Source organism: Sturnira hondurensis, unplaced genomic scaffold, assembly GCF_014824575.4.
Source record: "Sturnira hondurensis isolate 20B ecotype Veracruz unplaced genomic scaffold, ASM1482457v3 Scaffold0020237, whole genome shotgun sequence".
NCBI lineage: Eukaryota > Metazoa > Chordata > Mammalia > Chiroptera > Phyllostomidae > Sturnira > Sturnira hondurensis.
The window spans coordinates 10,991,912-11,006,233 of NW_028092868.1; the positions used below are offsets into that span (position 1 = coordinate 10,991,912).

The window sequence follows — 14,322 nt, forward strand, 5'->3', positions numbered from 1 at the left end:
GTGAGTCAGATTCAAATGCTGAGCCTTCACTTTTATGCTCACATGTGAGAAATTAAACAGTTGCTGGGTGAAAGGAGAGGTATCACAGCATGGCCATTCCTCTGACCACACCTCACCCACTCTGAATACTCCCCAGAAACTTTTCAGGAAAAAATCATTCAGCCATTACACGACTGTTTCCTAGAATAAAAGCTGTTTGGGGAAACTTCCAGAAGACCAGTATGGGCATGCCTGCACATATATGGGCTCATTGTCTTCAAGTTGCTTTTCATCCATATCTTCCTTCTTTTGTAGAAATGTGAGTTCCTGCTGTTGAAAGTATATTGCCATTCTGAGAGCTCATTTTTTGCGAAGATCCCATATTATTACTATGTGAGTAACAATAACAAACCATGAATACAGGCTGCTATGTTGTTACCTGACCTTGACACAGGCTATTGTGGGATTTGTGATCTGAAGCCCCTGGGAGGGAGACACAAGCTGTCTTTATCTTCACCTTGGATTTCTGTTTGGTGTGATGGGAATTCACAGAAGGCAGGCAGTGTACTATGCCAGTAATTCTCTCAATGATATTTTCCTGCACCAGATCAAAGAAGTTTCTCAAAGCCTCAAGGAGCCCATGTGGTTGGATGAAATCAAGAAGAGGCTAAGTAAGAAGTGGTACTCCAAGGTGGAGGGGTTCGTGCAGGACATGCGCCTCATCTTTCAGAATCACAGGGCATCATACAAAGTAAGTGTCTGTCCTGCTTCAGTTTGATTTTCTTTCCATAAACTCACTCTGCTCTCATTTCCTGGTGCTGGGAAATTTTAGAGTTTCTCTCATCTCGTTAAAGGCTATATAAGCAAGGTTTCATTTAGGAAGTAAGTTTTTAAATCCAAGATTTAAGCTCATGAGGGAAAGTAACAGTGAGTCAGAAGGTGTCCCTGCAGCCAGAACTCCAGGCCCCTGAGAGCTCATTCTCCTAGGAAAAGGTGACAGGTGCCCATTGGGAACAGTCATGTCTTCCCTGCTCCAAACCTCAAGAAAAGATTGTGCCTTAAAGTCATGTTGTTGTTCTCATCTCTCCTCAAATATACTCAGTCACACCTCTCAGATCCTAAACTGCAGAGTCCTTTGCAGTGAATGTCCATATAGTTAACAGTGGTCACCAGAGGGGAGCAACATGACAATGTGTAAGGAAGGTCACTGGTTGTAGTTAATATTGGATTGTTGCAAAGAGCATGTATTGTTAGTCTTCTGTTACTAAAATAAACAACCCAAGCCAATAAAGAAGATAATAGATTAAAGAAGAATAAAAAATAAACAAACAGCTCTGGAAGCTTAGGAAACAATAATAAAAAAATGAGTCCCCACGTTGTCATTATTTCCCACTTTTGCCTAGTTAACATGAGTTAATTGTTCACTTGAACACAGAAGTTACTCTTAACCACATGAGTTTTTTACCTTAACCATGTTAATGTAACTTTGGTGTTTAGAGCAATGATTCTTGAATGTGGTGTTTCCAAACACTGAGGATGAGTGCCATTACTTTTGTTGTTATTTATCTTTTTTTCCCAGTACAATGACTTTGGCCTAATGGGCCTTAGACTGGAGGCGGAATTTGAGAAGATTTTCAAGGAAGTGTTTGCTATTCAGGAAACAAATGAGAGCAGTTCACCGGTATAGTGGATGCTGCTGGTACTTCGGAAAATCCTCTTTAGAGACCCACTTCTCATTTCATGGCTGCTGTGAGGGTTGACTGCCAATCCTCCTGTGAGTGGCACAATTCATGCTCCCCACTGGGCTCAGGCTGGATGTAGTCCCAGCTGTGGCCAGCTTCTTGCTTAGCTTTCTACCATGCTATCCTGCCTCCCTTACTGCTTCTTCTCCTGAAACATTTCTCACAATAAATTACTTACTGGAGTGACTTCATCTCAGGCTCTTCATCAAGAGATCACAAGATAATAGCCCTAGCAAGCAGGCCCTAAAGATGGGGTTTGTGGTTTGGATCACTGTCTAGCCAGGCAGTGACAGGAAGAATACTGATAGTCCTTGGGTGTTACAACAGTTTCACTGACTAAAGTTCACCAGTAGGAAACTGGATGGGCAGAGGGGAAGAGGTCCCAGCTGGTACAATTCTCTGGCATTTACAAAGGGAGAAATAGTAGTTATAAGAACTGTGGATATTGTTGGCTATTGCTACATGTGACAAGTGTGTCAAAAAGAGTACATGACAGGCTTAAATCTATAGTCACCACCTAAAGCAAAGAGATGCTCATGCCTACAGCTGAAAGGCAGACAGTAGAAAGGCCTTAAACAGGTTCTAATTTTAAGAGTGCAAAACTTTAGAAAACGTAGAATTCTAGGCTCAGTTTGGCCTCTTGTGCCAAAATCAAGACCCTTATATAGAAGGAGTGAGCCCTAAAGTTCAGAATGGGGCTTTCTGGGTAGTTTTACATGAGAACTCCAAACTCCAGGTTCCCTACATCCACTGGTCTGCAGAAGAATCTCCTATCCCTTGTTAGGAGACAGACCCCCTACCCAGCCTCCCTCCTTACTTGAATAAAAAATATGCAGAGTCCTCTCAGCATGTCTAAGTGGGCAAGTCCTGGGTGGGGTGACTAGGTGAGGAGAGGGTTTCTATTCAATGGAACTCCAGGCTGACCAACATATACCTACAGGCACCAGGGGGTTGAGTCTGGGAGTGGATTTTTGGAAGAAAGGGGAATATGAAACTGAAAAGGAATATTGTCGATACAGGTGCACTCCCCTATGTCATAGTATAACTGGCCTGTAAAAGACCAAGGTGATGATTCTATTATGCTCCTAGGGAGCTCTTAGAGCAGGGGTGTCAAACTCATTTTCACCAGGGGCCACATCAACCTCATGGTTGCCTTCAAAGGGCCGAATGTAATGTTAGGACTGTATAAATGCAACTACTCCTTAACAGTTAAGCAAGAGTTTGGCACTGCCACCAGGTAGAAACAGGGTGCCAGGCCGGATAAAACAAGGTGAAGGGCCTTTGTGTTTGCCACTTGTGTCTTAGAGGCCTGCTTGCACTAAGGCAAGGTACATACTAGATTAAGTGGAAGAAGAGATACCTGACTTTCCAGGGCTGACTATGGAAAAGGGTGATCCAGAGTCATAGGGAAGATGGCATGGCTCTACACTCCACAACTGGAAAACCCATCCATCATGTGAGTGTGTCCTCAGGAGGCCTCAGAGACACTAAAGGAACAAGGTAACAAGGAACACACTGCTGAGGGGGCACCAGCCTCCCTTGAGATGCTCAGCAGGTTCTCATCTGTAGGTTAAAATAATGTAGGAGTGTTTCACACAATTGGATTCCCTGGTAATAAATAAAACAATTATATTTAAGAATAATAGAATCATGTGGCAGAATTTAACTTTCAGAGCTAAATGAAGTCATTTCTGTTGTAAGCTGCAAGGTGAGAATAAGACCATCGGGTGGTGGCCCACGTATATTTATGGAGATAGCTAATAGGTCATGGTTTTGTTAAGACAAGATAGGAGTACAGCCATAAGAATATATATATATATAATCTCATCAATATTAAGTAGATGGCTAATGTCAGCTATGCCAATAGAAAGTCAAAATGTTATGCTCAGTTTCCAGGACTGAGCAAATTTTTGGACCGAGAACCTGATGACGGAAATGAGCAAATGTACATAGTAGTGATTCCCTGAGTTCTTCACTGAGAGGAATAATGGCCATTTATTCAAGTAACCATGTACCAGACCCCCCAAAAAATGAAAAGAAGAGAAAAAATATATAACCAATTATTAAGTTTTGCTGATACAGTATCTGAACTGAACCTAATACCTATGGACCCAAAGCACCATCATGACCCCTGTTAGAGTGGAGTGTATGGAGTTAGGTAATATTCATCTACGGTGAGTCCACTCAATCCATGGAGCCACTCAGCTGTCATTTCCCAAGATCCCAAATGTATAACCAGGACTCACATATTTGTTAACCAAACTGCTTTAACCTGTCATTCATTAACCTACAGAATAGTAATGGCTATTTCAGGAAAGGTCAAGCAGAAGACCCTGAAAATAATGTTTTCTATGGTAAAAAATAGTAATTTGAAAGCAATATCATATTCCTGGAGCAGGATGGAATGACAGAGTAGTGCCACCTGCAAATATGTAAATATGCGTGAGCAGTAATCTCCATTACATCTTCATTGATTCAGCAGATTGGCTTCTGGAAAAGCTGGATGATTCATGTCTATAGGATGACTATTAGAAACTTAAGTAGGTGTGGGGCTTACGGCAACCAGCACATAGACCTTGGTGGGCCACATTCCTGCTTGTAGTGGTGCCTGAGCAGATATCCCAGCTAGTGGCTCTGCTCTTCTGCAGAGCTGAGCCAGTGGGTCCCATATGGCCGGGAAACTTGGTTGGCAGTTCTACCTGATTTGTGTCCCCAGTCAGGTAATAGTAGCTATGGATCCCATTCCACTACCCCACCCAAGTGTTAAAGCCACTTTCCAACTTTGCTCACCTATTGAAAGTAGCTCCCAGGCCTGGCCATTCAGTGAGTTTGGTCAGGGAACTCAGAAGCCAAAGGGACAAGGCTATTATACTGATGAGCCATGGAGCCCAGTCTATAGCTCTGCCCAACAACAGAGCCCAGCATATGGCCCTGCCCAACTGCCAAAACAACCCATGGCCTCACTGATACAGCAGCCTCGCCAGTGAGTTCACCCACTTATAAAGCCTAGCTTAAGCCCCACCCAAAGAGGGAGCCTGGTTAATCTTGCCCAACAATGGAGTCACGAGCCCCACCAACTTCAGGGTATAGCTGGAGACCCATCCCAAATTCAGTGTGGCCAAACCATGCTGAACAGCAGAACACAGCAAGCAGCCTAACTGTGTTGCCAAAACACGGTCCTTCTTAATTCAGGGAACAGGGTTCTGCTGTGCCTTAGACCACAGTCTGAGGTCAGATCTGGCATTGAAGTCCTGTGTGTGGCCCCTCCTAAATATGGAGCACAGCCTACGTTAAAATTAGGCTGAGGAGCATAGCTTGAAACTTTATTGAAATAGGAGCTATTGCAGGGTCCACCCTGTAGCATTGCTCAATCATAGAGTCTAACCAGTGGCTCCATCATGGTAGCCTCACCAGACAAGAGGTGATTTCAGAGCCAAGCAAGTGAGCCACTCTGAATGCAGTGGACACCTAGCAGCACTACTCAGCCAGGGAACCCAACCAACCTCAAAGCTCAACCGGCATCTACCCCTCAACCTCAGAGTAAGAAAGTGGCCTTGGCCAATGGAGATGCTCATAACATGCCTCACCTGCACATAAACACTACCAGCTCTTCCATCTCGTGCCTGACCTGGCTGATGAAGGTCTTTCCCTGCTGAAGTGAAGCTATAAATTCTGGAAGAAAAGAGTGCTTACTCAAATGTGCTGATGCCAACACATGGAATCAAGAATATGAAGAACCAGCCCTGGCTGATGTGGCTCAGTGGATTGAGTGCTGGACTATGAAAAAAAGGATTGTGGGTTTGATTCCCAGTCAGGGCACATGCCTGGGTTGTGGGCCAGGTCCCCAGTATGGGGCATGTGAGAGGCAACCACACATTGATGTTTCTCTCCTTCTCTTTCTCCTTCCCTTCCCCTCTCTAAAAAAAATAAATAAAATCTTTATCTTTTTAAAAAGATTTTATTTATTTATCTTTTAGAGGGGAAGAGGAGGAGAGAGGGAGAGAAATATCAATGTATGGTTGCCTCTGGTGTGTCTCCTGCTGGGAACTGGCCTGCAACCCAGGCATGTGCCCTGAATGGGAATCGAACTGTGATCATGTGGTTCACAGGCCCATGCTCAATCCACTGAGCTACACCAGCCAGGGATAAATAAAATCTTTAAAAAAAAGAATTATGAAGAATCAGGCAGATATGAAACCACCTAAGGAAACTAATAAATTCTAATAACTGTCATTATAAAAATGAAGATCTATAACAATGAAGATCTAACTGTCTAACAAAAAAGTTCAGGATTATCCTTTTAGAGAATTTAAGTGAACTACAAGAACACACAGGCAACTAAATTAAATAAGGAAACCATACATGAACAAAAATAGAAATTCAACAAAAAAAAAGAAGCTATCAAAAAGTCAAATAGACATGCCAGAACTAAAGAAGACAATAGCTGTAGTGAGGAATTCTCAATAGAGAGCTTCAACAGTAGAGTCAATCAAGTAGAAGAAAAAAAATCAGTGAACTAAAGTACAAGTATTTGAAATTATCCAGACAGAAAAGCAAAGGAAGAATGAAAATGAGTGAAGAATGCCCACAGGACTTAGGAGACATTATCAAGGAAGATATATAAGCATCATGGTACTCCTAGAAGGTGAAAAGAAAAAGAAAAGGACAGAAAGTCTATCTGAAGCAATGCTGATTGAAAACTTCCAAATTTGGAGAGAGAAATGAACATTCACATTTATAAAGCTCAAAGGACCCAATAGGTTAAATCTGAATAGGGCTACACTGACATACTTTATAAGTAAATTGTCAAAATACAAAGACAAAGAGAATTTTGAAAGCAGCAAGAGAAAAGTGACTTGTCACATACAATGGAGCCCCCCATTAGACTACAAACAAATTGCTGAACGCATAGTTTGCAGGTCAGGAAAAATGGGATGATATATTCAAAATATTGAAATTTAAAAAACCTGTTAATCAAGATTAGTATCCAGCAAAGCAGTCCTTCAGAAATAAAGAAAAAATAGACTTTCCCAAACAAACAAAAGCAGAGGGATTTCATCACACTAGAACTGCCTTTTAAAAAAATGCTAAAGGATGTTCTTCAAGCTGAAATAAGAGGCATGTAATTAACATTGTAAAAGCATAACCTGAACTCTCAGCTACATAGGGTTGGGTGCTCTTTCTCCTATTGTTACATACACAAGGAATTTAGAGCAGGAAGGAGGCAGAGGGAAGACTGAGCCCAAATCTCTTGGAAAGACAGTTGCATATAAGTTCTCGAAACAAAATACAGATTCAGCAACCATAACTCAGTCTTCTCCTTTAACAATAACAACAGTACATCCATGAGGTCTGTCTAGAAACTATCCAGCCATGTAATATGAAAAGTAGGGACATTTATTGAAGATATAAGATACAAGAAACATTGTATAGAAGAAATGATGCCTCAGTCCCCTTCAAAGTAGGCACCTTGGGACCCCACAAGGTTCATCCAACCGCCGTCAGCTGCTCTGTCATATTTCCTCAATCTGACTGATGGTCAGACACTTATATGTCTCTTCTCTTTCAAAGGTGATTTTAGTGTTGGAAAAACCAGAAGTCACAGTGCACCACATCTGGGCTGTAGGGGGACTGTGTCACCTGGGTGATTTGATGTTTCTCCAAAACATTCTGCACAAGACATGATGCATGAGCTGGAGCATTGCTGTGATGAAGCTGCCAATCACCAGTGTCCATAGCTGTGGCCTTCTGGATCATCTGAATAGTTTCCATGGAGGAATGTTCAAGCTTAATGCAAAGCTTGATTCATTGCTGTACTCTCTCAGTCATTTTGAATGCAAAGGCTACTCAGTACACATGCTCACTCAATGATATCTACTGTCCCCACTGACTAGTACAGTAAAGTCATCATTGTTCACACATTCCAGTGAGTGCATTCCAGTCCACTCTCTTTGGCTGCCAGGTTGCACTAATGTCATGCAAACCATTCTTGTTTTAAAAATCCAACAATGGCTGGATTTTATCTGGACAGACCTTGAATATATTATATATTCTTAAGCTTTTTGGCAACAACTTATATGTCTCATATGTATAGATGGTTTGTAAGTATTAATTCCGGCAGAAATTCTGTGGTAATCCATGTTTTTTTCTCCAGGCATATCATTTGTTTATTATTTTTCTTATGAAAGAAGACTACTCTAAGCAGCTGTGTGTTTGTGCTTTTGTGAACACAGAAGTACAAAGTGTATCTCACTTGCCTTGTGTGTCTCCTAACAAATATGTGCCTCTGATGTTCAGCACAGCAGCATCTTTCCTTCTTGATGGGCAGTGGGTTTGGAGGCACTGGACCCACCATAGTCTCCAGAAGCCAGAAGAGGGCTGGGCCTGGGAGTGGCAGGGCTGGTCTGCTGCTTACAGGCTAGGACAGAGAGTTCTGCTTCTGATCTGCAGAAGTGAGTCCCCAACAAGCCATACTTTTGAAGACTCTGGGCAATAATTAGAGAACAATGCTTTAGTCTTCAGGATAGTGAACAAAGGCAGGATAACTCTGCAGGGAATTGAAATCTCACAGGCAGCCAAAATGAGATGTTTCCAGTATCCTTCTTTGGGAGAAAAGAAAGAACAGAGGTGGAGAGTAGGTAGACCCTTCCCCTGTATTTTAAACGTAATTGGGTGAGAACCCTTAGGTGCAGCTAGAGGAAGTCAGACTCAGGGAATGAATGTGAAAACCATCACTGTAAGAATGGTGTTTCTCCAGTCAGAATGGCCATCATAAACAAAGCAACAAACAAAAAGAGTTGGAGAGGTTGTGGAGAAAAAGGGGCCCTAGTTCACTGTTGGTGGGATTGCAGACTGGTACAACCACTATGGAAAACAGTGTGGAATTTCCTCACAAAACTAAAAATGGACCTGACTTTTGACCCAGCAATTCCACTGCTAGGATTATACTCTAAGAACCCTGAAACATCAATCCAAAAGAACCTATGCACCCCAATGTCCATAGCAGCACAATTTACAATAGCCAAGTGGTGGAAGCAACCTAGGTGCCAATCAGTAAATGAATGGATTGAAAAACTATGGTACATTTACACAATGGAATTCAGAAAGAAAGGGGCGGGGGGAAGAGGAAGAGCTCCTACCCTATGTGAAAGCATGGATGGAACTGGAAAGCATTGTGCTGTGTGAAATAAGCCAGGTATTGAAAGACAAATACCATATGATCTCACCTTAAACAAGAACCTAAACAACAAAACAAACAAACAAGCAAAATATAACCAAAGACACTGAAATAGAGAACATGCTGACAGTGTCCAGAGGGGAAAGGGGAAAGAATTTCAGGGGAATTTTCAAGGGAAACGGGGAAGGGTTTACAGGAACGAGTAGAAACCCCACATGGAAAAAACTCGGGGAGGGGTTGGAAATGGGAGGGAGATGGGGAGGGCTAGGTTGGTGGGCTGGGATGGGAATAAAAGATAGAAAACTGTGCTTGAACAATGATTAAAATTTTAAAAAAGAATGCTGATAAAAAGGGGGGGGGGGAAGAATGCTGTTTCTCCAGCCCTGTGTCTGAACACAAAGACCTTACTCTGTTCTCCTGCACCCTCTCAGAAAGCTGGAGCAGCTGAGGATAGGGAAAAAATTCACCGAAATTTGTATTGTTTTTGCACAAACAAGGGGACTGCTGAGGACTGGAGTCCTCCTGGAGGTCCCCTCCTGGCCTCCAGATCTTCAGGGTCCCTCCTTGAACTCCATTTCTGTTGCCTCAGATCTTAACGGCTAAGAACTACTCTGGGGCTGCAGGAGGAAGGAGACAATACTCAAAAATTTACTTTCACTTTTATTTCCCCCATTTGGGTGGAGCTCTCCTTGGCTGAGTGAATTCACAGAATTCCTGCTCAGGGTTGGACAGCCACACTGAAAGCAGGCTGGGGACTCAGAAAGGATCCGAGGACCTGGCAGGGCCCAGGGCAGGACGATGGCCAGTGGGGGCAGTGATTTCAGCACCAGGTCAGTCTTTGTCTACCTTCCTTTAACTTCCTCTCTGGCAGTGCTGCTGCTTTAGTGCCTGTCATTAGACACTCGTATAAACCTTGAACTTAGTCCTGCTTCACATGTACACTCATGCGCAGTGTAGTGGAATGCAGAAATATGTAGTGAGAAAATCGCATCTTTAAACTTCAGGACAGCCACTGATGTGAGCACAGCTGCCACAGCCCACCGGACTCTTGTCTTATACCCACTGCTCCACTGTGGAGCCATCTTGAGTGGGTTGTGCTTCCTGAGGTTTTGAGGCAGCAATTTGTTATTCACTCATGACCTCAGTGCCTTCTACTTCCTCTAGGGCCCCTCTGCTTTCACCTAGGTCATTTCAAAGAAAGTACTTTAGAAAATATAAAATTCAGGGTAAACCCCTGACTTTTCAAATCTGGGTGCCTTGGTCTCCTACTTGACCTAGGGGTGGGTCAGCACAAGGCCTACTCTGGTCTCAGGCTGGGGGTCTGGTTCTTCCTCCAGTGATCTTGATCTAAGGAAGTCAGAGGAAGAGGATGGACCAAAATGCCAAAGACCAGTGCAGGCGGAGTGTTTCATTTGTACTTTGATTTTCTGCTCTGGGTGGATTCTACCTCTGACAATAAAAAAGCTAGAAATCCTACCTTTACTAATAGGCCAGAAATAACATTACCTAATATGTTTTATTGTTTGATTTTTTAATACAAAAATACATTATACATTGTTGGTCATAAAATTTCAAATGACAGGGATGTATACAGAGGAAAGCAGTCCTATTCATCACCCACCCCCTGCAGTTTCCAATCCTGGTCCTGCTGAGTGTTGTAGGCACAGCCTTTTATGTCTCTTCTATGCATTTACACATATAACTTGTTTTCCTAAATGCATAATTTCTGTCTTATTTTTTAATGGATGAGATTATATTGTATAATTATTCTGGATTTTACATTTTGAAATTTTTATTATTAAAAATTTTAGAGGCGCCTTTTCATGTTAATAAACCTACGGGTCCACCTCATTCTTATTAGAGCTGCATACTAATCCATGGAATCAATATACCATAACTTAAAATTTTGTCCCATTTAAATCATTTATTTAATTAATTGTAATTTTTAATTGTTCAGTGTTACCAACAAATTGCAATAATAACAATATATTATACTTATCATTGATATAATATATTTACATTACAAAATATCATATATTTCTTTATGTTTTTGCATATATAGAAATATTTGTCTTGTGTTAAAAGCCAGAAGTTATATTTGTTGAGGTAAGTGGTCCTAATATTTAATTGTTTATAGATTCTACCAAATTGCCTTAGTGGCGGAACCACTGTATTTTCTTTTCTGTAAGTGACTGTTCAGGTCCGTTTTATTTGGGATTATATGTTTTGGGTTTTTTTTTGTCAATAGGCTGGAATCTTTGTATATCAGATACATTAACCCTTAGACCTATGTGCTGAAAATATTTTTCTATATTCTTTTAATATCTTACTTTATTTCTAACATTTAAACCCATTGTCTTTCCCTACATAATTGCCTTTTTATGCTTCTCTTTGCTTGACTCAGGTATTTCTTCTGTCATATAAATGTTTAAATTTTGTTATTCAGTTTCAATTGTATTACAAATTGCAAGTGCATCATCCTTTTACAATAATCTCAGAAGGATTGACATTTTAAAATTGTTTTCCTAATTGGAGGCAAATTCTGATCTCCATTTATTTAGATCTTGTTTAATTTTCTTCAGTAAAACATTATAGCTTCTTTCATATAGATTCAGAACTTTTAGATGTTTATAAATATGTGAGTGTTTTTGAGCATTATTTTATTTTTCAATGTACGTTGTTGCAAATAAAATTTGTTAATTTTCTGTACCTTTTAAAATTCATGCTTCTTGAAAAATTCTTTTTCTAGTTAGGAAATTTAGTTAGGTCTGTATTGTTTCTCCATCTATACTCTTATATCATATAATGTTGTATCTTATTTTAGTGTTTTACCCTTCAATTTTTTCTTGTCCTAATGCATTAGCTAAAATATACATATGAATGTGTGTGTGTGTGTATATTATATACATATATAGTGATAATGGTATCGCTGGTTTTTATTTATTTATATAGTAAAATGTATTTTATTGATTATGCTATTACAGTTGTCTCATTCCCCCCTTTATTCCCCTCTACCTTGCACACCCCTTCCCACCCGCATTCCCCCCCACCCCTTAGTTTGTGTCCATGGGTTGTACATACAAGTTCTTCAGTTTCTACATTCCCTATACTATTCTTATCCTCTTCCTGTCTATTTTCTACCTACCATTTATGTTTCTTATTCTCTGTAACTTTCCCCCCATTCCCTTCCTCCTAACCCTCCATGTAATTTCCATTTCTGTGATTCTCTTCCTGTTCTAGTTGTTTGGTTAGTTTTTTTGTTGTTGTTTTTTTAGGTTTGGTTGTTGATAGTTGCAAGTTTGTTGTCATTATACTGTTAATAGTTTTGATCATCTTCATTTTCTTAGATAAGTCATATAACATTTAACATTTCATATAATAAGGGCTTGGTGATGATGAACTCCTTGAACTTGACCTTATCTGGGAAGCACTTTATCTGACCTTCCATTCTAAAGGAGAGCTTTGCTGTATAAAGTAAGCTTGGGTGTAGGTCCTTGCCTTTCATGACTTTGAATACTTCCTTCCAACCCCTTCTTGCTTGCAAGGTTTCTTTTGATAAATCTGCTGATAGTCTTATGGGAACTCCTTTATAGGTAACTGTCTCCTTTTCTTTTGCTGCTTTTAAGATTCTCTCATTATCTTTAAACTTGGGTAGTGTAGTTATGATGTGCCTTGGTGTGTGCTTCTTTGAGTCCAACTTGTTTGGGACTCTGAGGGCTTCCTGGACTTCCTGAAAGTCTATTTCCTTTGCCAGATTAGGGAAATTCTCCTTCATTATTTTTTTCAAATAAGTTTCGATTTCTTGCTCTTCCTCTTCTCCTTCTGGCACCCCTATGTTGTCAGAAGGAGATGTCACATGTTAAACGTCACATGCTGGAACATCTAAAATTGTCCTGGGGGTTCTTAAGCCCCTCCTCATTTGTTTGAATTCTTGTTTCTTCATTCTGTTCTGACTGATGTTGCATCCACCAACAGCGAGAACAAATGTCGGAGACTTTCAGGGTTTCAAAGATGTTACTTTATTGGCCAAGTTTAACTTGCGCAGGGGTGAACTCTCAAAGTGTCCGGAGACAAGGTGCCCGCAGGGGCTGCAAATGAGAGCCACACCCAGCGCTTACAGCTAAGTCCTTATATAGAGGCAAGCAAGCAAGCGTTGCACAAAAGCAGATGTGGCAGTTAGCTATTGGCTCACAGAGCCCACGCACGGGAACAGGGTGGGGTCTGACTCAACTGAAAGGAAAATTTTGAAACCAAACAGATGGCAATCAACTTACAGGATGTTTGCTAGGGACGCAGGCTCCTTGGGGCTGAGACTATTATTCTTGTTCCCAAGAATTGACTGTTTATTTCTTCCTTCTGGTCAAAATTGTTGATTTGAGTCCTGGTTTCCTTCCTGTCACTGTTGGTTCCCTGTACATTTTCCTTTAATTCAATTTTCATATCCTTCACTTTTTTCTCTATTTTGCAACCATACTCAACCAATTCTGTGAGTATCCTGATTACTAGTGTTTTGAATTGTGCATCTGATAGGTTGGCTATCTCTTCTTTGCTTAGTTGTATTTTTTTCTGGAGCTATGATTTGTTTTTTCATTTGGGCCATTTTTTTTTTTTTGGTGTGAGTATGCCTGTTACATAGTAAGGGGTGGAGCCTTAAGTATTCGCTGGGGTGGTGCAACCCACATTGCTGCATTGTGGCACCGTCTGTGTGAAAGGGGTCCCAGAAAATCAGTCGTTGCTCAGCTCTCAGCTGACTTTCAGTCACTTCCTCCACTACCCACAAGCAAATTGGGTCCTTCTGGTGCTGATTCTCGGGTGGGTGGGTTTGTGTACATTTGAAGACCCTGTTTTGTTTGTTCATTCATTTATTTTGTTTAATGTATTTCACCTATGAATGATATCATACAGTATCTGTTTTCTCTGTCTGACTTAGTTCACTTAGTATAATACACTCTACATCCGTCCATGTTTTCACGAATGGTGAGATTTTATTCTTTTTTTTTAATATAATTTTTATTTAATTCTTGTTCAAGTACAGGTTTCTGTTTTATAATCCCAACCCTGCCCGCCCCCCACCCCATGCTCCCCGCCTCCCTCCCCTTTCCACCCCCCACCCTTAGTTATTGTCCATGTGTCTTTTATACTTGTTCATGTGAGTCCATTCCCTTTTCCCCTATGATTCTCTCCCCTCTCCCCTCTGGGCCCTGACAGCCTGTTCCATATTTGAGTGTCATTGGTTGTATTTTGCTTGCTTGTTTGGTTTGTTTAGATTCCTGTTAATGGTGAGATCATATGATATTTGTCTTTCACCGCCTGGCTTATTTCGCTCAGCATAATGCTTTCCAGTTCCATCCATGATGTTGCAAAGGGTAGTAGTTCCTTCTTCCTTTCTGCAGCATAGAATTCCATTGTGTAAATGTACCATAG

General features: G+C 41.0%; 2 protein-coding genes across 7 annotated transcripts in view; both read left to right on the forward strand.

The window, feature by feature from the left end:
* The window catches only part of SP140 (SP140 nuclear body protein), a 118,900-nt gene extending 116,999 nt beyond the window's left edge, over positions 1-1,901 (forward strand). For all 3 annotated transcript variants that reach the window (XM_037029326.1, XM_037029327.1, XM_037029329.1), the window contains 3 exons: positions 295-372; positions 587-730; positions 1,559-1,901. In XM_037029326.1, coding sequence (XP_036885221.1) covers positions 295-372; positions 587-730; positions 1,559-1,666 — 330 coding nt within the window. In that variant the 3' untranslated portion in view covers positions 1,667-1,901. The remainder of the gene's footprint in view (positions 1-294; positions 373-586; positions 731-1,558) is intronic.
* Positions 1,902-9,555: 7,654 nt separating this feature from the next.
* LOC118975411 (nuclear body protein SP140-like protein) overlaps positions 9,556-14,322 on the forward strand; it is a 138,248-nt gene continuing 133,481 nt past the window's right edge. For 3 of the 4 annotated variants that reach the window (XM_037029334.1, XM_037029331.1, XM_037029332.1), the window contains exon 1: positions 9,556-9,728. Coding sequence is in view for 3 of the 4 variants with exons in the window: in XM_037029331.1 (XP_036885226.1) it covers positions 9,697-9,728 (32 nt within the window). In the remaining variant the exon portion in view is untranslated. The remainder of the gene's footprint in view (positions 9,729-14,322) is intronic. The other variant, XM_037029333.1, reaches the window with a different exon arrangement.